Raw genomic sequence first — 23,775 nt, 5'->3', positions numbered from 1 at the left:
GAGTAGTGCCCCCTTGGCAGGACCGCAAGATCCCACCGGTATGAATGGCAGTAAGGTTTTGATGTATAATTGAAAGCCATGTTAGCCTAACTAAAAACTAAAAAAATGCCATTATGTGCAACAGTTATTTCTTGGTTTGCTATTTTTAGCACAATGCTAAAAGCCATTTATTTTAAATGGGCTCATGCTTATACCAAAAAAGCAGACAAGTGAGTTTGCTTGAAATGCGCAACATAATTTTCAGGCTTATATTTTCAAACTGCAATCAACTATTAACTTTCATAAATTATTAATCAAATTTAAATTCCACCGTTTTGTTCAAATTTGTTTTCTGCTGTTCTATTTTAGACTTGTGTCTGCCCCAAAAGGTGCACATTCTTTGCCACTGGATTTTTGAATCATATCCAACAGCCAGTTTGTGCCAACTGGCAGAGTCCAAAAAAGGGGGATAAAGCTCAATGGCTCAATTTCACTGCTGCTGCAGTAGTTGCTAAGCAACAACGCGGCCGTCGTACGTTACTTTCGCTGCTCATTCCAAAGCAGTTCACTGCTGCCTGAGATTTTCACCTCCCACAAACAAATGGGTGTTGCAGATGCCACAGCACCACTAACCAACCTACAAAAAAACCCCACAGCATCAGCTCATTCTGCGCTGAAATCGAGTCCCAGAGACGAATGTCTGTTCAGCTTTCAAGATAACATCCGAGAATGTTTCTGTAAACAGTGCTGCTTATTACAAAAGCGAGTGTTTGGAGCAAAATTGTACTGCTGCTGACATTATTCTCTGAGCAAACTGACAATTCGCCATCTGAACCTCAAGCAGAAGTTTAATTAGACCATATTCACTGAGGTCTTTGTGATAAAAGCAAAAAAAGGTCTGACATTCACTTGACATCTTCCTTGCCTGTTTGCTGAGGTCAGGGGCACTCTGTGAATGCAAGCAGCATTGAACAATAAAACGTTCAATCTCTTTTAGAAGAACGTGCTGTGGCATTACAGGGGGTGGGGTGGGGGGGTGGGGGGAGGGGGATGATTTTCTGGCCACTCTATAGCATCTTTCCTCCGAGGGGAGGTTGCGTCCGTTCGCAGGCGACAGATCTTCTGGTCCCACTGCTGCCCCTAGGACTTCACATTGACTGCACCCCATGCAACCGGGAAACCCTCAAACTGAAGACCCCACCGGCCTGAATGGCCAGAAAATTCTGGTCTGTGTAATGTTATGATGAATGCTCTGCTATATGCCAATTCCAGTTAGTTTAAGGGATCTGCTCCAGTTAAGTATCCAGTAACATTGTCCTCCAGCACTCTCAAAGCAAAATAATTTCCCAGCCTTCAGTCTTTATTTTCGGGGTATGAAAAATATCAAAGGCAAGATTATATCTTCCTTTCTCTATGGAATTACACAGAATGTGCAATACAGAAACAGACCATTCAACTCAACCAATCCATGCCAATTATCCACTTGAACCTCGTCCCATCTTTTCTCATCTAAAACTAGCACATCCCTTTCTTCCCATTTTGTTCACGTGCATCTATTACCCCTACAGTAGTAAGTTCCACATTCTCATCACCCTCTGGGTGAAAAAGTTCCTTCTACATTCCTTACTGGATTTCTTGGGTGATTATCTCCTGCTGATGGCCTCTAGTTACACTCTCCCCCACAAGAGGGGGCATCATCTCTTAATCCGCTCTAACAAAACGCTTCATAATTCATTCCCCAAGTTTCCAGTTAACTTGAAAAAGGTGCAAGGCTTGAACATATTCTTTTTTTGTAAAGAATGGGTCCCTCACTATGAATGCATGTCACGAGCTTAAATGAAGCTCATTACAAACTTGACTGATTATCTTAAATTGATTGTGAGGGTTGCTATTAGTACAAAGACAGGCTATCCCTGATGAACGCAAGATGAAAAGTTTGTCTCTCTTTTCAGCAATTTTAAGGATCCAGCCTATCAATTCTTTGCTGATATGTATACTCACACATTTAAGACTATACGATGCAGCCATTCAGCCCATTGAGTCTATTCCACTATTCAGAGAGATCATGACTTATCTGACATAATCTTCAACTCTACTTTTCCGACTTATCCGCATAACCCTTGATTCCCTTACTAATTAAAAATCTGTCTATTTTAGTTGGACCAAACAGACTTAACTACCCAGCCTCTACAACTCTCTCTAGTGAAGAATTCCACAGATTCACTACCCTCAGAAGAAATTCTTCCTCATCGCTGTCGTAAATGGGTGACTCCTTATTCTGAGATTATGCCCTCTGATCCTAGACTCTCTTACAAGAGGAAACATCCTCTCAGCATCCACCCTGTCAAGCTCCCTGAGAATCCTGTTTCTCTCAGTAAGGTCACCTGTCACTCTTCTACATGCCAGTAAGTACAGGCCCAACCTACTCAATCTCTTCCCATTAGAAAATCCCTCCATACCCAGGATCAACCTATTGAACTCTCTCTGCATGTCTCCAATGTCTGTATATCTTTCCTCACATAAGGGATCCAAAAATGTGAACAGTTTTCCAGGTGTGGTCTAACTAATGCATTGTGTAACTTTAGCAAGACTTTGCTATTTTTATACCCCATTCTGGTATAATCATTGTAAACCTTCTCTGCACCCTCTTCAGTGCCTTACATCTGTTGAATGACGCATCAAGCAGAGCTGCATACAGTACTCTAATTGTGATCTAACCAAAGTTTGATACACGTTTAGCAAAAATGCCATGCCTTTTAATTCTATCCCTCTAAAAATAAAACCAAGTGTGGTTTGCTTTTATGGCCTTGCTAAGCTATGATGCAATGTTTAGTGTTTGCTGCATTTGTACTCTGTGATCTCTATTTCTCTAGCCCACCTAGATTTGCACTTTCCCAGTACTAAGTGACTTCCCTACTCTTCCAACCAAAATGTACATGCTCACATTTATCTGTGTTGCCAATTATGCGCCCATTCTGCAAGTTTATAATGTCCTGCTGTAATTTGTTGCTCTCCTTCTCATTGACTATTCTTTCCCCCATTTGGTAGCATCTGCAAATTTAGAAATTATCCTTTTGATTCCAAAATCCAAATCATTAATGTAAATTGTGAACAACACAGGTCCCAGGACTGATCTGTGTGTATCACCACTTCCCACCTTCATTTGAAGATTAATACAGTGACTTATTCCACACATTAACATTACACACTTGAATTTGCAATATTCTTCACCTATGATTTTTTGGTGATTGATACACTGATGATTCACATACACTGTAAAGGAATTCATCAGCCAGCAGTCTATTGATTCATATATTTGCATAAAGTGATGTGCTCTAACTGAAACCCTAGAATAATTGAGAGGTTTGCCAGCCAAGCTGCTGAGAGGCATTTTTTTCATTTCTTTCTGGGTTTGGTCCAACTATGGATAAGACAAACACAAAATGAAATCGACTTAAAATCTGCAGTGTTAGGAATCACTCTGGATGATTTTAGAAGATGATACTAGAAGAGATGTTCTCTAGTTGATCACAGATCATTTATGTGCCTTGATAATCCTTATGAAGTACGGATTCTCAATATAAAACCCATAGGCCAGGACATTAGAAAAACAACTCCGCCGCTACCACCAGCATTCTTTCTTACACAACGGATAGCATTTTCTCTCCTCCTCTTCCCAAATAGCTTAGATATATTATGAAATATAGTCATGACAGAAGTGGGGTGGTGGAATAGGCAATCTAAAGTAGCATTATTGATAGTGGAAGCAAACAGCTATCGACATCCGTGATATAAGGCTCTCGGCGGTTTACAAAATTTAATCAAGTATTTGCAGATAGTGGTGGTCGTGGAACATTACGGTAGTCACACAACGAAATGAGAGGAAAAATCTTGTTGGCCAAGTTGATACATTTCTTGAGTGAGTTGGTTCATGAAAGAAGTTACTGATTCTCCCTTCTGCATTTCATCAGTTACTGATGCACATTTCTTTGAACATTCCTTTATCAGAACATGAACATAACTGATCGTTGCACACTTGAACCAATCCCAAGCTCAGAATTTGACACAAGTTGGTAATTTAGTGGTCCAAGCTCATTTATTAAACAAGTCTCAGGTATACAGGCTGTCAAAAGGAAATTTTTCCTTATGAACAGCTTTGTCTTTAGCCTCTAGTTGAATACACTGTATAGCCGAAACCTGTTGAATAAACAAGTTTGGTGGTGGAGAGAATGTTTGTGGATGGAGTGGCACTAATGCAGGCTGTTTTATCCTGGATGATCACAGAATTGTTATGACACAGAAGGAGACCATTTGGCCGATAGTGTCCGCACTGGCTCTCTAAACAAGCATGATGGCTGAGTGCCATTCCCCTGCCTTTTCCCAGTACTCTTGCATATAGTTTCTTTTTAAGTAATTATCTGATGCCATCCTGAATGCCTCATTGGCACCTGCCTCCACCACACTTCCAGTGAAAGCATTCCAGACTCAAACTATTCGTTGTGCGAAAAAGTTTTTTCTCACATCATTTGCTTCGTTTGCATATCCTACTCAACGGATCTATTTTACCATTTTGAGTCTAAGTGCTGGGCGGACTTGAATCTAGGCGTGTTTCAAATCTAACTTTTAGACCTGTTCTCAGGTGCCTCTATATGCACTCTGCCTGAAAAAATATCAGCAATTCCAAATCATGCTGCTGAAACCTGTTTTGGGGAAGCAAGTCCGATGCTTGCAAAGTCCTGCAGCGCCGATTGCTGCCTCTGGCTGTGCACGTACAGAAAAGAAATGATATAATGTGGCTCCCCTGCCACATCGCTCCTGGGCCGGATAATGTTCCCCACCCCCCCATTCCCGCCCCCCCCCCCCCCCCCCCCCCACCGCCATCAGCCCCCACAGACATTGCCCCATTTCCTGCAACATTACTGACCCCCTTATTCCCCCTGCTACCCAGGCCAATTGCGGGCCTCTCTCCTTCTCCTCACTGATCTCAGGCAGAGTGGCAGGGAACCCACCCCCTCAATTTCAAGTAGAGAGCCGTCGGACCCACCTTTTCCACTGCTTCCCACCGATCTCAAGCAGCAAACAGAGTGCCATCAGGCGCCCCACCACCACCAATCTCAAGCAGAGAGCTATCGGACCTATCTCCCCCCAGCCCTCCAAACTGATCTCAAGCAGAGAGCCGTCAGATGCTCAGCACTTATCTCCTCACTAACTGGAGTGCCTGAATCGGACTTTTGTGGAGCATATCTGTTTCATGCCAATTCTGGATGGGCAAATGCGATGATAACGGGGGAAATGCCAGTAAGGTTGAGTGTTCCATCCAGTAAGTCAATTTAAATGGATGCAAATACATTTAAATGGCCAGCACACCCGCTTTGGGTGAAGTCCTGATCGCGGTCATTTTCGGGCCTTGGTAAAAGGGGGAACTGGCAAGGAGGCAGGAGCGGACAGCGTTACTTACCTCACACCCGACTTTACCAAGTTTTCTCGCCTGAAAACAGGCGCAACTTGATAGTAAAATCGGGCCCAATGTCTTCTCATAAAATGACTCTCTTACCCTAGGAAGCAACACAGGGTGAATCTCTGTTACGTTCCCTCTAAGGGAAAATATATCCTTCCTTAAGTCCAGAACTGCACACAGTATTCAAAGTGTGGTTTCACCAAAGCCCGAAACAATTGCAGCAACTTCATACCCTCCAAATCTGTTTCAATAAAGACTACCATAACATTTACCTTCCTGGTTGCTTTCCATGATTTGTGTACTAATATTTATCATTTTCTCTCTTTTTGAAAAATATTCTGCCTTTCTACTTTTGCTACCCAAGTGGATAATTTCATACTTCCCCACATTATACTCCATCCGTCCGTCTCCTTCCTACCCACTCATGTAACCACTCTATATCTCTAGTTCACCATACCTTCAGTCCCTTCATCCAAGCATTTATATAAATTGTGAAAGATTGAGACCCCAGCACTATCTTGATGGCACACCACATCCTGCCAACCAAAAGAGACCCATTTATGCCAACTCTGTTTCCTGTCAACTAGCCAATCTTCAATCCCAGCAAGTATGTTATCCCCTTTACCATGAGTTTTTTTTATGTGCAGCACATCCAGTTTCTCTTTATTCATAGCACGTGACTCCTTCAAAAACTCCAATAAATCAGTTCTGCATGATTTCCCTTTCACAAAACTATGTGACTGCCTGATTGCCTTGATTTTTTTAGTGCCCTCCATAACTTCTTCAATAATGACTTCTAAATTTTCCCTGTGACATATTAGACTAACTAGCCTGTAAGTTTCTTGCTTTCCATCTCTCTCCCTTTTTGTGTAACATTTGTTATCTTCCAGTCTAATGAAACCTTCTCCAAATCTAGGAAAGTTGGAAAATTAAAACCAATAAACCGACTATCTGATTGGCCACAGTCCTTTGGGGGTTGGGTTGGGGTGGGTAAAATTTGTCAGCCCGCAAACCCAACAATTAGTTCAATACCACTTTCTCGGTGATTGTAACATTCCTGAGTTCCTCCCTCTCTTCCACTTTCCAATTTACAGCGATGTCTGGGATGTTAATTCTGTCCTCTACAGTGAACAGAGTAAGAAGTCTCACAACACCAGGTTAAAGTCCAAATGGTTTATTTGGTAGTAAAAGCAACTAGTTTTCGGGGTTTGCCCCTTTGTCAGATGAGTGGGAGTTCTGATCACAAACAGTGCATATAAAGACCACACTCAGTTTACAGAATACTGATTAGAATGTGAGTCTTTACAGTTAGTCAAGTCTTAAAGGTGCAGACAACGTGAATGGAGATAGCATTAAGCATAGGATAAAGAGATGTGCATTGTCTCCACTTGGTGTTGAGAGACCTCTTACTTTGTTTACCCCAGTCCAACATCGGCATCTCCACATCATGACTCTATAGTGATGACAGTGTAAAGTACCTTTGTAATTCATCTGCCAAAACTACTTTCCATTATCAAATCAGGACCAACACCAAATTAACTCTTTCTTCTTTAAATATCTACAGAAACTCTTTTTATCCATTTTTGTAGTGCTAGCTATAGAAATTATAGCTAGTTTTCCCTCCTTATCAACCTTTATGTCACTCTTTGATGTTTATTATATTCATTCTAACTTTCATTTATATTTTCCTTAGCTATTATGATTTGTCTCACTTCTGTATCTTTCTGTGCCTGTATCTTCATCAAGATTTTGCAGTTGGAAAACTTGCACTTTCAGTTGGGCATTCCCTTTCTATCTCTTCCCTTAGACTTCCAAGAGAAAGAGACAAAGGCCCCATTCTTTTGGATGAATTTTGACTGAGCAACCTGGTCTGTTTCAGATTCCGTTTCTTCCACCCTTACCGACCAGTAATTTCCAAATGTTTGGTCAGCATCTTTAAATACAGCATTATTGTGGACATTATGCTCTACCTGCTCAGCAATGGATTTTAGTTGTTCTCCTTGCAGCAATGCTTTTAGGTTGAAAGCAGTCATTGTCCTGTCTATTGTTAGTACTCTGTTGCCATCTCTTATTTTGTTTCAACAATTTTAGCCTTATATTACTTTTCCTTCCAACTTTACATTTCAGATTGGGCTCACTCGCAATCCATTTTATCCCACATGACAGCCTCCAATTGTCATGCAGGATTTTAAGGCATCATCTTTTATTACCCATAATCAAATATATTTATATGTGGATGTGTGCATTTTCTTACCCTCGGAGTGATTTGAATCAATTTAAATAACCCAGCAGCAAGCTTGGTATTTTGAAAGTGAAAAAGGTTAGCTTACTTCTCAGACAATCTTGGGGTTAACAAAAATGTAATGCCCTCACATGACTCGTGCACACTGTCACACACTCAGAAACTAGACACAATTGAAGGCAAAACACATTATAAAACTGAATATAACTCGGTCTCTATTTCATTATTACTTTAGCTGAAGTGAAAGTCTGAAAATATAGAGATTTCTCAGCAGTGGTCATGGTTCCTAGAGTTGATCTGCCTGAAGGTTGTTTTCGCAGGTATACGTTAAGATGGAACAAAATAATAACATTACTCTGCTGCTGAACTGGCTGCAGCACTTGATGACTACCTGTTGGATCCCCTCTCTCTCTGATGGAACTCTATCTGCATCTCTCAAGTTGTCTCTAAACCACAGTTTAATGTTTTCTGCTACATCTTTAACAGGACCCAAGGTGCCTGTGGTATCATGTGACCTCACGTCAATTTGGAGTCATTATCCCATTAAGGGGTTATGGTACTTTAAATAACATTCTGATGTCTTCTTCCACCTGTGGGATTCTTTTTTAAGTGGCCAAAGCCTTTGGATCTGACAAGGTAAATTTGCACTTTTTACAGTGAAAGCCGATGGAGTTTCATTCATCTCCTTGCCAAAACTACAGTGACTCTATATCAGAAAAAGTACCTTTATCCTTTTGAGAGAGGTGGTATAATCCATAAAAACTGTCTTCTACCTCTGAACAACAATCATAAGTTTCAGCTTTATTTATTTCAAAATGTAGTCTTTGGGCGTCTGTCTTTAAATGTTGTTCGGGTGCCAGGCCAAAACCCCAAGGTATATTACAAAAGAAAACCACACTTGACCCAACAATTTTTCTACTTTGGTATAGTGAGGAACAGACGCTTTACTCCAGGATTAATTCCACTGACAAATTAGGGATCTTTTTATCAAAACAAACTTTATTCATAACAGATTTTAAGTATAACTAACAAAATGAAGCAGTTGAACAATCTTTAAACATGAAAAGAAACAACACTAATTCCTGACTGATCACTATTTCAATTCCAAGTAAGCAACAGTCTTTCCATGGACGTAAACCCCAGTTAGCAAATCGAGTCATACTTGCTTTAAATTGTGATAGAACATAGAACCCTACAGTGCAGAAACAGGCCTTTCGGCCCATCGAGTCTGCACCCAACACAATCCCACCCAGGCCCTATTCCCATATCCCGACACATTTGCCTGCTAATCCCTCTAACCTACACATCCCAGGACACTAAGGAGCAATTTTAGCATGGCCAATCAACCTAACCTGCACATCTTTGGACTGTGGGAGGAAACCGGAGCAACCGGAGGAAACCCACGCAGTCACAAGGAGAATGTGCAAACTCTTAGCAGCCATGAAGGTTCCAGAGACTTTTCAGAGAGCCTCTTCTGTTCATTGCTCCAGCCACCAACTCACTTTTTAAAATGAAGAGGTTTTCTGCGATAAGCCTAACTCCTAATGTCACATTAACCTAATGTCACATGACTGTCAATCACACTAGTCTGAAATCCTAGGGGACTGTAAGTAAACAAAAATGCATTAAGCCTTCTGCAAAATAGCACTACATGGCTTAAATAATTATCCTTCTTTCTCAGCATCTAAGCTGTATTCCATCCAGACATATTGACTCTCTGTAGAAGAGCACTGAATCTTAAAGTAGTCCACTTAAACATAAAATATATCAATCGGACAATATCTTCACAATGTTTATAAATACTGTCAAGGAGGTACTGTGTTATGACATTGCAGTATTGTGAAAACCAAAAAGTTGTGTTGTGAGCGATTTAAAGAAAGTCATAAGCAGAATAACAAGCATCAATATTGACAAGAAATACTATTTGTGCACTCCTTATGTAAAACTTTTACACTGCAATTAAAAGTTCAAAACAAATTACATTGGTAGTGTGGAGGTTTCCTCTGTCCCAATGGCCTGGTGTCTTCAAATGAAATGTGAAATATTGTATACACTCATCCAAATGTTTGCAATTTGAAGGCCTAAATTAAGCAAGCAAAAACGGATGTCTTCTGACACAAATTGGTCAATGTAAATTGGGGGACAGCATGGTAGTACAGTGGTTAGCACTGGGTGCAGCATGGTGACACTGCTGCTTCACAGTGCCAGGGGCCAGAGTTTGATTCCAGCCTTAGGCGACCGTGTGGAGTTTGCATGTTCTCCCAGTGTCTGTGTGGGGTTTCTTCAGGTGCTTCAGTTTCTTCCTACAGTATAAAGATGTGCAGATTAGGTGGATTGGCCAGGCTAAATTGCCTCTTAATGTCTTAAAATGTGTAGGTGAGCAGGATTAGCAGGGTAAATGCTTGGGATTATGGGGATGGCATGGGGGGGGGGGGGGTGGGTGGGCCTGGATAAGATATACTGTCGGAGGGTTGGTGCAGGCTCGATGTGTTAAATGGCGTCCTTCTGTACTGCAGGGATTTTCTATGATTACAGAACTGAGAAGAGGGAATTGTACAGGGAATCACTGCACTGTAATATTTGTGAGATTGGAATTTGGAAAGGTAAAAGCAGGACATAGTGAAAAACCTTGGGAAAGTGAGGCTCCGTGATGATTCATATGTTAGGCAGAGGTCTAGGGGAGGGTGAGTTGAAGTTAGGGGGTCATGTGATGACCTCCACAGAATGTATTCAGCTCGTTAGCAACCTTATTAAGATATCTAATTACTGAAGACAGGACTTAAGAACTGCAGAATTCTATTTCAGTAATATTTCTGCCTCAACTTAAAACAAACTGAACAAGGGTTTTGTTTCTCTATTCCCTAACTTTACTGTACAAGTACATTGGTAAGACCAATCTCCATTGAAAAGTCTTGTTTATTTTCATTTGCACACTGGGTTCCAATAAAAGACATTGTCAGCCAGAAGCTGTGTTTTAAACAGAACATATCTCAAGTATGGGATATTTTGTTTGCAACAAGGGCCACAGGCTAATAAGCATTCAAGTTTTCAATAAAGTAGTCTTGCTACAAACGTACAGCTCTTTTAGTGAGGCTGTACCTGGAGTAGTACGCGCATTTTGGTCTCCACAGTGAAGGAACAATGATATTGCTCCAAGTCAGGATAGTGTGCAGGTTGGAAGGCAACTTGAAAGTGATGGTGTTTTCATGCATCATTTGCCTTTGCCTTTTTTGGTCGTAGAGGTCTCAGGTTTGGAAGGTGCTGTCAAACGAGCCTTGGTGAGTTGCTGCTGTACACATTGTAGGTGGAACACACAGCTGCCGCTGTATGTCAGTGGTGGAGGGAGAGAATATTGAAAGTGCCGTATGCGGTGCCAATCAAGCAGGCTGCTTTATCCTACATGGTGTTGAGCTTCTGAAGTGCTGTTGGAAATGCACCCATCCAGCCAAGTAGAGACTATTCCATCACACTCCTGACTTGTGCTTTGTAGATTGTGGACAGGCTTTGGAGAGTCAGGAGATGAATTACTCCCTTCAGAATTCGCAGTACTACACATGAGGCTGCTGAGATCACATCTGGAGTACTTTGTACAGTTTTGAGAAAGGATATAGCATGAGAAGCAGTTCAGAGAAGGTTCACTCGAATGATTCCTAGAATAAAGGGGTAATCTTATCAGGAGAGGTTGGGCCTACATCTCAGAATTCCAACAATGCAGAAGGAGACCACATAGCCCATTGAGCCTGCAGCAACAACAATCCCACCCAGGCCCTAACCACGTAACCCCATATATTTACCCTACTAATTCCCCTGACAATAAGGAACAATTCGGCATGGCCAATCAACCTAACCCGCACGTTTTTGGATTGTGGGAAGAAACTGGAGCACCTGGAGGAATCCTACACAGACACCGGGAGAATCTAGAGTTTAGAAGAATGTGAGGTGATGCTATTAAAACATATAAAAGAATCCAAGGAGACTTGATAGGATGGATGCTGAGAGAATGTTTCCCCTTATGGAAGATACTAGAACTAGATGACATATTAAAAATAAAGGATCTTCCATTTAAGCGGGAGATAAAGAGAAATCTCAATGAGTCATTATTCTATGTAATTCCCTTCTCCAGACAGCAGTGGAAGCTGGGTCTTAAATATTTTTAAGGCTAAGTTAGATAGATTCTTGATTGACAAGCGAGCTCAAGAATAGAGTAGACATCAAAGTACAGTTGAGGCCACAATCAGATCAGCCATGATCTTATCAAATAGCGGAGCAGGCTTAAGGGACTGAATGGCCTACTCCTAATTTGTAAGTTTGTAAGATAAATATTCAGGAGTAAAAAATAAATCAATATTTGGTTTCTGAAAGAGCAAGACTATTTACAGGCGACAACTGAATTTCTGTCACAGAAATTACCTGATTTGGTTTGATGTTCTAATACGAACAAAGAGCAGGAGTAGGCCATTCAGCCCCTTGAGCCTGCTCCACCATTTAAGAGGATAATGGCTGATCTGATAGTTCTTTTCACTTCTTTACATTTAATCAACTAGAACAAGATGCCAAACCAATGAACAGGCATCAGGATGTGGTGACTAGGAGATTTTTGCAGTAATTTCATTGCAGTGTTAATGCAAGTCTACTTCTGACACTAATAAATAAACTTAAATTTATACAAAATAAATCAAAATATCAAATTTTACCAGTAATGTTATTCACTTCAGAGTAAATAAGTATTTTTTTTTTTAAACAGACAATCTCAAAGCCAATCCTAACAATAATAACTTGATAGAAATATACTTGCCACCCAAGTGATCTATTCTGACATTGAATAAAATGATCCATACTCACCATCAATTCGACTGATGAGTTCTTCAAGTGCTTTGACTTTCTTCTGAATCCCCGGTTGTGCAAAAGTGTAATTGTCCTTTAGAGAAACAAGAAATACAAACTGCTTAAACAACGCTTCAGCATTTAACATTATTAATGAGAGCTATTTGTAATATTCAACAATGCAGAAGAAAAGAAAAGGAACATTATGCTAGATTTGCATGTACTTCCACAACAGTTGCCACAATTTATCAACTGGCTCTTTTGATTGAATTTATTGTCACATGTATTAATATACAGTGACAAGTATTGTTTCTTGTGCACTACAGAGACATAGCATACCGTTTATAGAGAAGGAAACAAGAGAGTGCAGAATGTAGTGTTACAGTTATAGCTGCGGTGTAGCAAAAGGTCAACTTAATGGAAAGTAAGTGCATTCAAAAGTCTGACAGCAGTAGGGAAGAAGCTGTTCTTGAACCAGTTGGTACGTGACCTCAGACTTTTGTATCTTTTTCCCGACGAAGGAGACGGAAGCGAGAATTTCGGGGTGTATGGGATCTTTAATAATGCTGGCTGTTTTGCCAAGGCAGTGGGAAGTGTACATGGAGTCAATGGATGGGAGGCTGGTTTCGTTCACCACTGTCCTTCAGGAAGGGAAGGGAACCTGACTTCTCTACCTCACGTACATGTGCCTCCAGTCCTCACAAACTGGTTGATTGTTAATGCCATTGAAAGTGGCCATGTCACAGTCTATGCAGATAGTCAACCACCACATTCTCAGAACAACATGGATGGTAATACATTGTGAATTCTTGTCACATCTCAGGAAACAAACAAAAGCAAAATCATAGGCAACCTAATTATTTAATTCAAGCCAGGTGATCTCTAGCATACATGCTCTCAGCGCTAGCAAAAGCCAACAATAAATATTTGTATATTGTGAACGTAGCAATTATATGTAGAATTATAGAAAGTCTGATTTTGAGGATATAACTGAACCTTACAATTCTGCTGGTGACTAAAACATGGGAAGAAATCTCAACTATTTTGAATTACGAGAGAAGGTTATGCTTGAATTATTTTCCACAAATGAATTAGACACTCTAAAATTATGGAAAGCAAGTAATGGCAGATAGTGTGTGTTTCTATATGAAGAAGTGAAGAGAGGTAAAAATTACAAGAATTTTAATAAACGCTGCAAACTTGTTTTTCCATAGTTGAAAGGTCCTGGCAGGATATAACTAGACTAAAAAAGGAATTTCTCTTTAAGAACTGACACAATGTAACAATAGATGGAGGAGACAGAGATATACAGATAAATCTTGAACATAGTCAAACTTTGGCACAAAAGGATTTTTTTGTGGGATCATGCACCAGAGACCTTTTTTTTCCCCTCAATTTAATGAATGTTTTCCAGAACGTAAACTCCCATTGTACTGGCACCTAAAAGGTTGATTCGTCAGTTCTATCATATCAAAGCTTAAGAAATAAGCATATGTCGGGAACAATAAAATACTTGTATAAACATAAAATAATGAAAGAAAATTACTGCAGATGCTGGAATCTGAAACTAAAAGAGAAAATGCTGGAAAATCTCAGCAGGTCCGGCAGCATCTGTAAGGAGAGAAAAGAGGTGACGGTTCGAGTCCAGATGATTCTTTGTCAAATATTAATACATACCTCTGTAATATCCCCCAACCTTACAATCCTTCCAGATATCTTTGCTCATTTAATTCTCGTTTATCTTTAACTGCTGCACCACGGACAGGTCACGCCTTCAGTTGCTTGCGCTCTAAATTCTGGAAATTCCCTTCCTAAACCTCACAGCCTCTGTATCTTCCTTTCTTCCTTTAAGGCACTCCTTAAAATCTCTCTCTTTGACCAAGCTTTTGGTCATGTAGTTTAAGGATGTTTGGGTTAGTAATGTGGGACTGGCTAACAGTACCACCGATATTATGATGTAGAATGTCACATGAGAGTGGACTAAGTACTGTAGCAGTCCAGCATAAGCCAACACGAGGACAGCATCTAGTAAGGATGGGTACCTTGGGGATATAAATAATTATGAGTTACCAATAAACACAATGTGCAACCACAAAAGCCTCCAGACCTCTTAGAGAGGCACTGAACCAACCTTTACAACACACTGTTGCCTTCTGTCACCTTATCGATGTCAAACTTTGCTTTATATTGTTCCTGTGAATCGTCTTAGGACATTTTGTTACACTAAAGGCACAATATGAATTCAAGTTGTTATTGTGCTATTTGATCTATAATAATAGCCTGATAGAAAATGGAGGGAGGAGCAAAATAGGTCAGATGCAGGAAATTTGAAACAAAAAGAAAAACGCTTGAATTGTTCACCAGTATCAGTGAAGGTATAGTTGGGATTACAGAGTCATGGCTTCAAGGTGACCAAGGACGGGAACTAAACACTGAGGGTTATTCAGTGTTTAGGAAGGACAAAGGAAAAGGTGGTGGAGTTGCACTGTTGATTAAAGTAGATATTGATACAATACTGAGGAAAGATATTAGCGCAGACAATATGGGATCTTTTTGGGTCAGGTTAAGAAACAACAAGGAGAAGAAAACATTAGTGGGGACCGTTTACAGACCATCAAACTGTAGCAGCAATGTAGGGAATAGCATTAGATAGGAAATCAGAGACGCATGTAATAAAGAAACATCTATGATTATGGGTGACTTTAATCTGCATATAGATTGGGTGAGTCAAGTTAGTCACAGTTCAATAGAGGAGGAATTTCTGGAACGCATACGGGATGGTTTTCTGGACCAATACATTGAGGAACCAACAAGGGACAGGGCATCATGGACTGGGTATTTTGCAACGAGAAAGGATTAGTTGGCAATCTAGTCGAGAGAGAACCCCTGGGGATGAGTGACCATAATTTGATAGAATTCTATATCAAGGTGGATAGTGAGGTAGTTTATACTGAGACCAGGATCCTGAATCACAATAAAGATAATTATTATGGAATAAGGCACGAGTCAGCTATGATGGACTGGAAAACATTACTGAAAGGAGGGGCAGGGGAGAGACGATGGCAAGCATTCAAGGTGCAAGTGAACTCCAAAAGCTCTTTATTCTTATTTTGCATAAGAGTGGAAAGGGAACTGTGGCTTACAAGGGAAATTAGAGATAGCATTAGATTCAAAGGAGGAGAATACAAATTGGCAAAAAAAAGCAATAGACCCGAGGACTGGGAGTAGTTTAAAATTCAGCAAAAATGTACCAAGGGATTGATTAAGAGGATGAAAAGAAGTTTTGGTAAGGAGCTGAAGGAAATCTGTATTGGTAGAGAAATTGTTTTGGGGAAATTAATGGAATTGAAGGCGGATAAATCTCCCAGGCCTGATAATCTTCATCTCACTAAGGAAGTGGCCCTAGAAATAGCAGATCCATTGGTGGTCATTCTCCAAAATTTTTTGGATTCTGGAATGGTTCCTCCAGATTGAAGCTAATGTAAATCCGCTATTCAGTCAGGGAGGTAGAGAGAAAACAGGGAATTATAGACCAGTCAGCCTAACATCAGTACTGGGGAAGTTGCAAAAGTCCATTATCAAGGATTTCATAATACAGCATTTGGAAAGCAGTGGCATAATCAGACAAAGTCTGCATGGATTTTTAAAGAAGGAAATCATGCTGGAACTCTTGGAAGATCTGACTAGCAAAGTTATGAGGGACAACCAATGGATGTGGCTCATTTAGATTTTCAGAAGGCTATCGACAAGGTCTCACATAGCAGATTACTATGTTTAGTTAAATCGCATGGAATTGCAGGTAGTGCCTTGAGATGGATAGAAAACTGGTTAGCAGACAGCAAGCAAGTATTGGAATAAATAGGTCATTTTCCAATTGGCAGGCAATAACTAGTGAGGTACCACAGGGATCTGTACTCAGGGCTTCAACTACTCACATTATATATTAACAATTTGGACAAAGCAACTAAATGTATTTTCACTAAATTTGCAAATGATACAAAGCTGGGTTGGAGGGTGAGCAGTGAGGAAGATGCAGAGATGCTGCAGCGTGATTTGGACATGCTGAGTGAGAGGGCATATGCATGGTAGATGCAATGTATTGTGGATAAATGTGAGGTTATCAACTTCACTAGCAAAAATAGGGACGCAGGTTATTATTTGAATGGGTGTAAATTGAGAGAGGTGGATACTCAGCGAGGCCTTGGTGTCCATATGCATTGTCACTGAAAGAAAGCACACAAGTATAGCCGGCAGCAAAGGAGGCAAAGTCTAGTGACAGGATTTGAGTATATAGATAGGGATATTTCACTGCAATTGTATACAGCATTAGTGAGGACACAGCTGGAGTATTGTGTGCAATTTTGGTGTCTTTGTTTGAGGAAGGATGTTCTTGCTTTGGAGAGAGTGTAGCAAAGGTTTTACAGGCTAACATCTGGGATGGCAGGCCTGACATATGAGGACAGACCAAGTTGGTTAGAATTATATACATCGGAATTTAGAAGAGTAAGAAAGGTTTTCATATAAACTTTAAAAATTATAAAAAGGATTAGGCAGGATAGATTCAGAAAGAATGTTTGTGATGGTGGGGAAGTTCAGTGCTCATAGTTTGAGGATAAAGGGGTAAACCTTTTAGCTTTGAGGTGAGGAGAAATTTCTTCACTCAGACTGTGGCAAATCTGTGGAATTCACTACCACAGAAAGTAATTGTGGTGAAAAGGTTGTGAGATTTCAAGAAGGAATTAGATATAGCTCTAGGGGCTAAAGGAGAAGTGGAATTAGTGTACTGAATTCGATGATCAGCGTAGCAGACTCGATGGACTGAATGGCCTACTTGAGCTTCTATTTTCTATGTATGTTTCCATGTTAGCTCCAATTTCTGGTCAGAGAATTTTCATTACAAGCTGCTGAATGTAAGGGCCTTTTTAAAAAAAAATTCTTTAATAATTTGTTTATTTTATAAATCACAGATATTGTATTTGATAATACATCAAAATGTTGTCCTGTTAGACCTTGAGATGTTCCTTGTGCCAGCAGCTATTTTCCAGCTAGCTATGTAACCTTTACTTGAATAACCCAGGGACTTAATTAGTGTAATAAATTATATAGAAAATCAGCCACAGACAAGTTATGTTGCATACTAAACATAAACAAAATGTTACCTCTGTCAACGTAGGAACAATACAAAACAAAAACCGTAGATCTTTCCGCTTAAAATGCTGCAATAAAGATTCGGCACACTGTAGCAAATGATTATACCTTTAAGGAGAAATTTCAAGTTACCAAAACTACTGCCTAAAGTTGCAACTCATATAAAATGGTGTGCTGCTTATAAATTTTTACTAAATATAAATTATTATATTCCAAAGGTCCATCAGTTATTTCTTTCCTCTCTGGAGAATTTGTCTTACAAATTTGATTTGTTAATGTATTGAGGTAATTTTGCCAGTTTATTTTAAATATTTCTAAAGTCAAAATTGTATCAAACTTTCCAACAAAAGAAAGAATCTTTTCCTAATTCACACTTAGCAATAACCTGATACTTAACATCAACAGAATGCAATGAAGTGTCCAACAGTAAACTAAAACCTGCAGGTTGGGCCACTGATGCTGGTGATTACCAATTTAGGGACTGATTCTACAGATTGTTCAAAAAATGACATTAATTAGAAGGTTTAATTGCCGCTAAATGAGAATACATTTATATAGAAAAGGGCTATAATTCTGATGTTTATACAATTAGATTAAATTAGGTTGAATAGTTTGCCATGGCCTTGTTGGATTAGAATACAAAAGATTTCTTTTAATGCTTTATACCTTCATGATATATAGACCGCATTAAACTGTAATATTTCATTTCTGATCTCATTCTAAAAGTGTACATTTTCCATAATTCATGAGCTTGACCATTGGTCTTTTTTGGGTAACATAAATCTAGAAATGCACAAATCATTGGACCTTATACAAGTCCAATGTACATGATGCTTGAATTGGTTGTAAATGTGTAAAATAAAACTTCCACATTATCATTGGAGCTGCTAAATATAAATAAGCTGATAAGGATTTAATTTGGAAGCTTATTTGTTCAAAGAAATGACATGGGGGATATGATGGGGGCAACAGCATATGACAGTAAACTGACAAGCAAATTATATGCAACATTTTTTGGTAAAGTGAGGTGAAAGAACATATTAAAATTAGTTCAGATATAAAAAATAGCATTACCATAAAAGCAACTGCATTTTGAGAAAAATTCTTTAAACAGGAGCATTTAACTAAAGGACAGCTGAGAAAGGGATTTTATTCACAGTTCTTATCCACAAGTCCTCAACAATCCAACAAAATAAGTTAAGCCGAGGGGTCACAGATTTGGATAGAAATTGTTATGAATGCAAGACTTTATAAGATGGTCTCATTTTTAGATATTTCCTTAAAGTTGAAATGGAATATGCTGAGTGGGGGTTGGGAGATCATAGTAAACCCTGCCAGCAGATAGGCCCATGTGATTTAATCATCTTGGGAAAAGGCCTAGGATAAAACCTGTGGAGAATCAAGTGATAGATTTTATACTTTGATGCAAGACAAGGAGCTTGTTTTCTGGGCAGAGACACTCAAGGCTCTCAGAACCGGAGAGGAAGACATGAATAGCTGCTGCTGTGAAAAGCATAGCACAAGGCTGTTTTGTGTTAGCCACCCTGCAAGCAGGATGCCAATGTGAACTAGTTCTCCGCTTGAAAACCCATCTGGTTTACTAATATCTTTTAGGGAAGAAAATCTATCGTCCTTACCTGGTCTGGCCTACATGTGACTCCAGGTCCACAGCAATGTGGTCAACTCTTAACTGCCCTTTGAACAAGGGAAATTAGGCTTGAACAATAAATGCTGGCCTAGCCAGCGACATTCACGTTCCATGGCCGAAAAAAAATTGAATAGGAAATGAATAAGCAAGAAAATAGACAGAAAATAGACTGCTGATGCCAATGGCTTGAGGTAATTGGAAAGATTGGAAAAGCTGAGACTCAGAAACATTTTGAAAGCTGATTGATTGAGACCTTATAGAAACTTGCAAGATTTGAAATGGCACAGATCCAATCAGCAGTTCATTGCAAACTAAGATAACAGGACAAAGAGAGACAGGCTAAGGCTGACACAAGAACATCTAGGTCATGTTTTTAAGAACAAGAGCGGCGATTATTGGAACACGGATACCAAGAATTACATTTCTCTACATATGGTCCATGCCCGAATTCAAAAAGAGAATACGGTTCATGACCTAGTCCCTCAATTGATTTTCTGACCGGTCTTGCTGCTTTTTACCATCACTGATTGATTCAGAATCAATGGCCTCTCTGGAAGTCCATTCTAAACATTCATCACCATCTGAATGAACTTGTTACACGTGATCCGTCCATTCAACTTCTGAACTTCATCCTAAGCAGTCTTGCTGCTATTCTCTGACCCTAAATGAACATTTTCCCATGGGTCAGCTTGTCAATTCCTATAAAGACCTTGTATATCTGAATAACAGCTCTCCTAATTTTCCTTTTCTCTCAAGTCAGCGAACTTAACATCCGTAGTCTGTCCTTGCAGCTTGGATGCCTGATGCAAGATAATGGATATGTCATGATTTTTCATCTGTAAATACGGTGACCAAAACAGCTAGCAGGTGACATGAATATATAACATGCTGATGATTTCAATAACATGCCATCATCAACTTGGTCTCCACTTCCTAATATAAAACATATACACAATGGGATGAACAATGGGTTCATCATTGGCCATCATTCACCACAATAACCACTTCCCTGCATATCAATACTGGCCATTTTCTGCCTCATGAAATGTAATTGTTGCCAGTTCACTTCAATCATTCTACATTCTGTGCTTTTGTATGATATGGACCAATCTTCCATGTGGTACTGCATCCAAAAACATTTTCTTTTTGTGATTTAAATCTTTCTCCCCTTCCATATTGTATCAATCTTCCTGAAAATCAAACTCCAATTTCAGGCAGCAGCTATTTTGTTATCAATATAAAGAAATCGTTTAGGGTACAGATAGTGCGTAGACTTCTGACAAAACATGGCTTTCAGAACCTCCTGTAAGCTGAAATGTCACAAGTTGGAACAGCATTTCCCACAGGAACAATAGTATAAACGGAGGGATTGGTTCCTGGTCCAAGGTTGCAAATCACTGATGGGGCTCCCAGTCGTGTTAAATGCTCTGAACTCTTGCCCTGTCAAGTCACTGAGGCAACTGTTGATAACTGTACGTCTCAGCATAAGTTCCTCAGCTAGTGTGCGGGATATAACGAAGCCATCAATCACTGTCAGTTGCCTATTTAATCTTGATCTCCTGCAAGTCGGAGCGCGCATTAAATATAGCACGAGTATAAATGCATTAAAATTGTGATGCTTGTGCCAAGAAAAAACAGAATAAAACATCGTTTCCAACTCAATAAAGACAGTTTGACGGGTCCTTTCATACAGATGGGCAGTCCAGAAAATCTGTGCGCACATATGATTGTGTTGGTCTTGTGTCATAAAGTGGAAATTGACGTTGCAAAGTCGAAATGGGAAATCAATCTATAAATGCTGCAAGTGCCTTTCACTGTAGCCTGAACATTGTACGGTCAAGGACTCTGTATTTGAAAATTTTATAATGACCTATTGCCACTTATGGGCCTTTCAATTGTCCTATTCCTCCCCTGACACTCCAGGGGGGGTTTAACAAGTGACATGTGAGAAGGAAAATATATAAGCTCTTTTATTCTGGGCAGAAGAATCAAGGCAAGTCAAAGAATCTTGTGCATCTCAATTTAACTAACTGACAACTAAAATGGCAGTAGAATCTCACGTCCAACAACTCTGGTTCGCCCAAATGTCTACTACTCCAGCTGCTGGATACAAGGTAGGGTGTGATCAGGCTTGAATGTAAAGCTGCCAGCAGGCAAACAGCCTTAGGCACCAGCTCAGACACAAATTGCAATTTGGACGAGGTACTGAAGTAATGTTGATGTCAGTGGACCCTTACCAAACCTTTAAAAAGGTAACTGTGGGTTTGAAGGGAAGAAAAGTGGATTCCAAAATAAAAGTTAGAGACTAGCCAGCTTTTCATTTTAATTATCAAATTTACCTGTATGCCATCTAATAGTTTGCTCATGCACCAGAAACTATCAGCTTCAATATTCCGCTGCACTGCCTCAGACAGGTTTGTTACATCAAAATTTTCCACATCTTCTTCTGCAATGATAGAAAGAAAAAGAAAATTAACTTCCTCCTGCTCAGTTTATATCCGGCTTTCGATGAACGAATCTCCCTATTAGCACAAGATACTGCACAGCAATTAATAAGTTTGGTAGTACAGAACTTTGAATATTACTGAAAAGAAGAGACACACTTTCAAAGCTTTGCATCTTGCACTCATCAGGACAGCTTGCAAGAAATTATTAGTGAAGGGGAACAACAATTTATACCGCATGAAGAGTGCTGATTGATTTGCAAACAGACTCTGAATGGTGGAGGTGTTGCCATGCTCACCTCACCAGGAATTGACGAGCTGTCCAAACAAGAGGAATTGCTCTGTTACACAGGCTTCAGGTTCTAATGCCATCCGCAAATCCCCCCCACCCTCATTAAATAAAGAGGCAGAGGCCCAATGAGCAAATACGTAATCCTGCAAGCAAAATTCCTCCCCCCAGCCCCAGACTCTGCCTGTACTGAGCAACTATTCATGCTTCACCTCCATGCATCCCTCACACACTGAACAAATATTCAGGCCTCATTCACATCTCTGCTGAGCAGACTTCCTGCTTGGGTTCCAATGAGCAAGAATGGCCCCCTTCCTTCTCTTCAACAGGCAAAGTCAGATCCATGTCCAGCATTCCCACTGTCAGATTTCAGCCATGCTGTCTGCCAAAAATGATTCCAGTTCCCTCACCCTACTAGACAGATAAAATTCAGACTAATCCATCATTCTGGTGAGCAAGCTAGGGTCCCATATCCATTTGCTGCTCTTCGGAATGGTGCCGTTATCTGGTGAGGCATGGAATAAGAACTTGTCTGCTCTCTCAGGTGGATCCAAAAAAAAAATCCCACTTCTACTTTGAAGACGACTACAGGAGTTATCTCTGGTGTCCCAACTAATATTTATTCCTCAATCAACATCACCCCAAAACAGAATGCATGGTTATCATAAATAAATACCCAAAATATAGGTCATAAAGAGTGTGATACAAATTCAAGTTTTTTTTTTAAAAGAGATTTTCTTTCTCCAACATTTGTGTGTTTGCTGACTTGGACCATTCCGGCATTTTTACACAGCATATCATAAAATAGCTTTTGTATCAATTTTTAATCATAGGATCTGTGTCAATTTGCTGCCACTGCCAGACCTTAGCTTTTGGGTAAATCGCACTGGCAAGAAAGGAAAGCAAAAGTACTTCACACATCAGGTTTTCTTTAATGGATATGATAACAGGAAAAGAGGATTTAAGACATTACACACTGAAAACTTCTGCATATTTCATAAACTATAATGGCAGTATGAACTTAAACGTTAGCTATCTCAGAAAACAGCAATTTTAAAATCAGAACAAGAAATAAAAATAATTCTGTTGAAACATTATGTGGTTGATTGTCACAATGTTGAAAACATAGATGCAGTATCCTTTGGCAACATTATTCACAACCTTCTACAACCTGAAAGCAACAATATTAACAATCTTTTCAGTCAATAACTCTAAGCTTGGTGAAAAAAGAATAACATGTTCTCAAGTTTTTTCCAACCCACAAAGCCAAAAGCTCTCCCCAACTCAGAATCGATGTCTTTCTTTAGTTTTTCTCTCATCTCCCCTCACACCTTCTCTAAGATCACCTTGTTCATTAAATCTATCCCCCTTGACTCCATTCTCTGCTGCACTCCCTCATGGCCACAGATATGGTATATGGTTCTTGTGCCTCTTTTTCAAAATCACCACCATCATCAAACCTCTCCTCAAAAATAAAGCTCCCTTTGTCCTTGTAAAGGTTTTGAATGTGCCATTATGATCCTTGTAGAAACCAATAGTTTTTAAGGAGGCTAAATGGTCCTATTGACCAACAGAAATAACCCAATGGACAAAATTTCACTTTTCAAGACTTCTAACAAATGCTGCAATTAGCAGAACTGAAACATCAATTAATAGGCAACCATTAAACCAACTAAAGTAAACAGATACTTTTGCATTCACTAAAACAATTGTTATGATCCTGATAGAGACGAGTAACTTTCA

At 39.7% G+C, this 23,775-nt stretch overlaps 1 protein-coding gene across 2 annotated transcripts in view; it reads right to left on the bottom strand.

The window, feature by feature from the left end:
* Window positions 1–23,775, bottom strand: part of LOC145357002 (TBC1 domain family member 22B-like) — a 326,450-nt gene that overhangs the window by 87,080 nt on the left and 215,595 nt on the right. For both annotated transcript variants that reach the window (XM_080210039.1, XM_080210041.1), the window contains 2 exons: window positions 21,639–21,745; window positions 12,522–12,597 (listed from right to left, as the gene is read on the bottom strand). In XM_080210039.1, the coding sequence (XP_080066165.1) occupies window positions 12,522–12,597; window positions 21,639–21,745 (183 nt within the window). The remainder of the gene's footprint in view (window positions 1–12,521; window positions 12,598–21,638; window positions 21,746–23,775) is intronic.

The sequence above is a fragment of the Carcharhinus amblyrhynchos genome, chromosome 22 (assembly GCF_965287045.1).
Source record: "Carcharhinus amblyrhynchos chromosome 22, sCarAmb.v2.hapA, whole genome shotgun sequence".
In the NCBI taxonomy this organism is placed as follows: Eukaryota; Metazoa; Chordata; class Chondrichthyes; order Carcharhiniformes; family Carcharhinidae; genus Carcharhinus; species Carcharhinus amblyrhynchos.
This window is presented reverse-complemented; position numbering and strand designations above follow the sequence as displayed.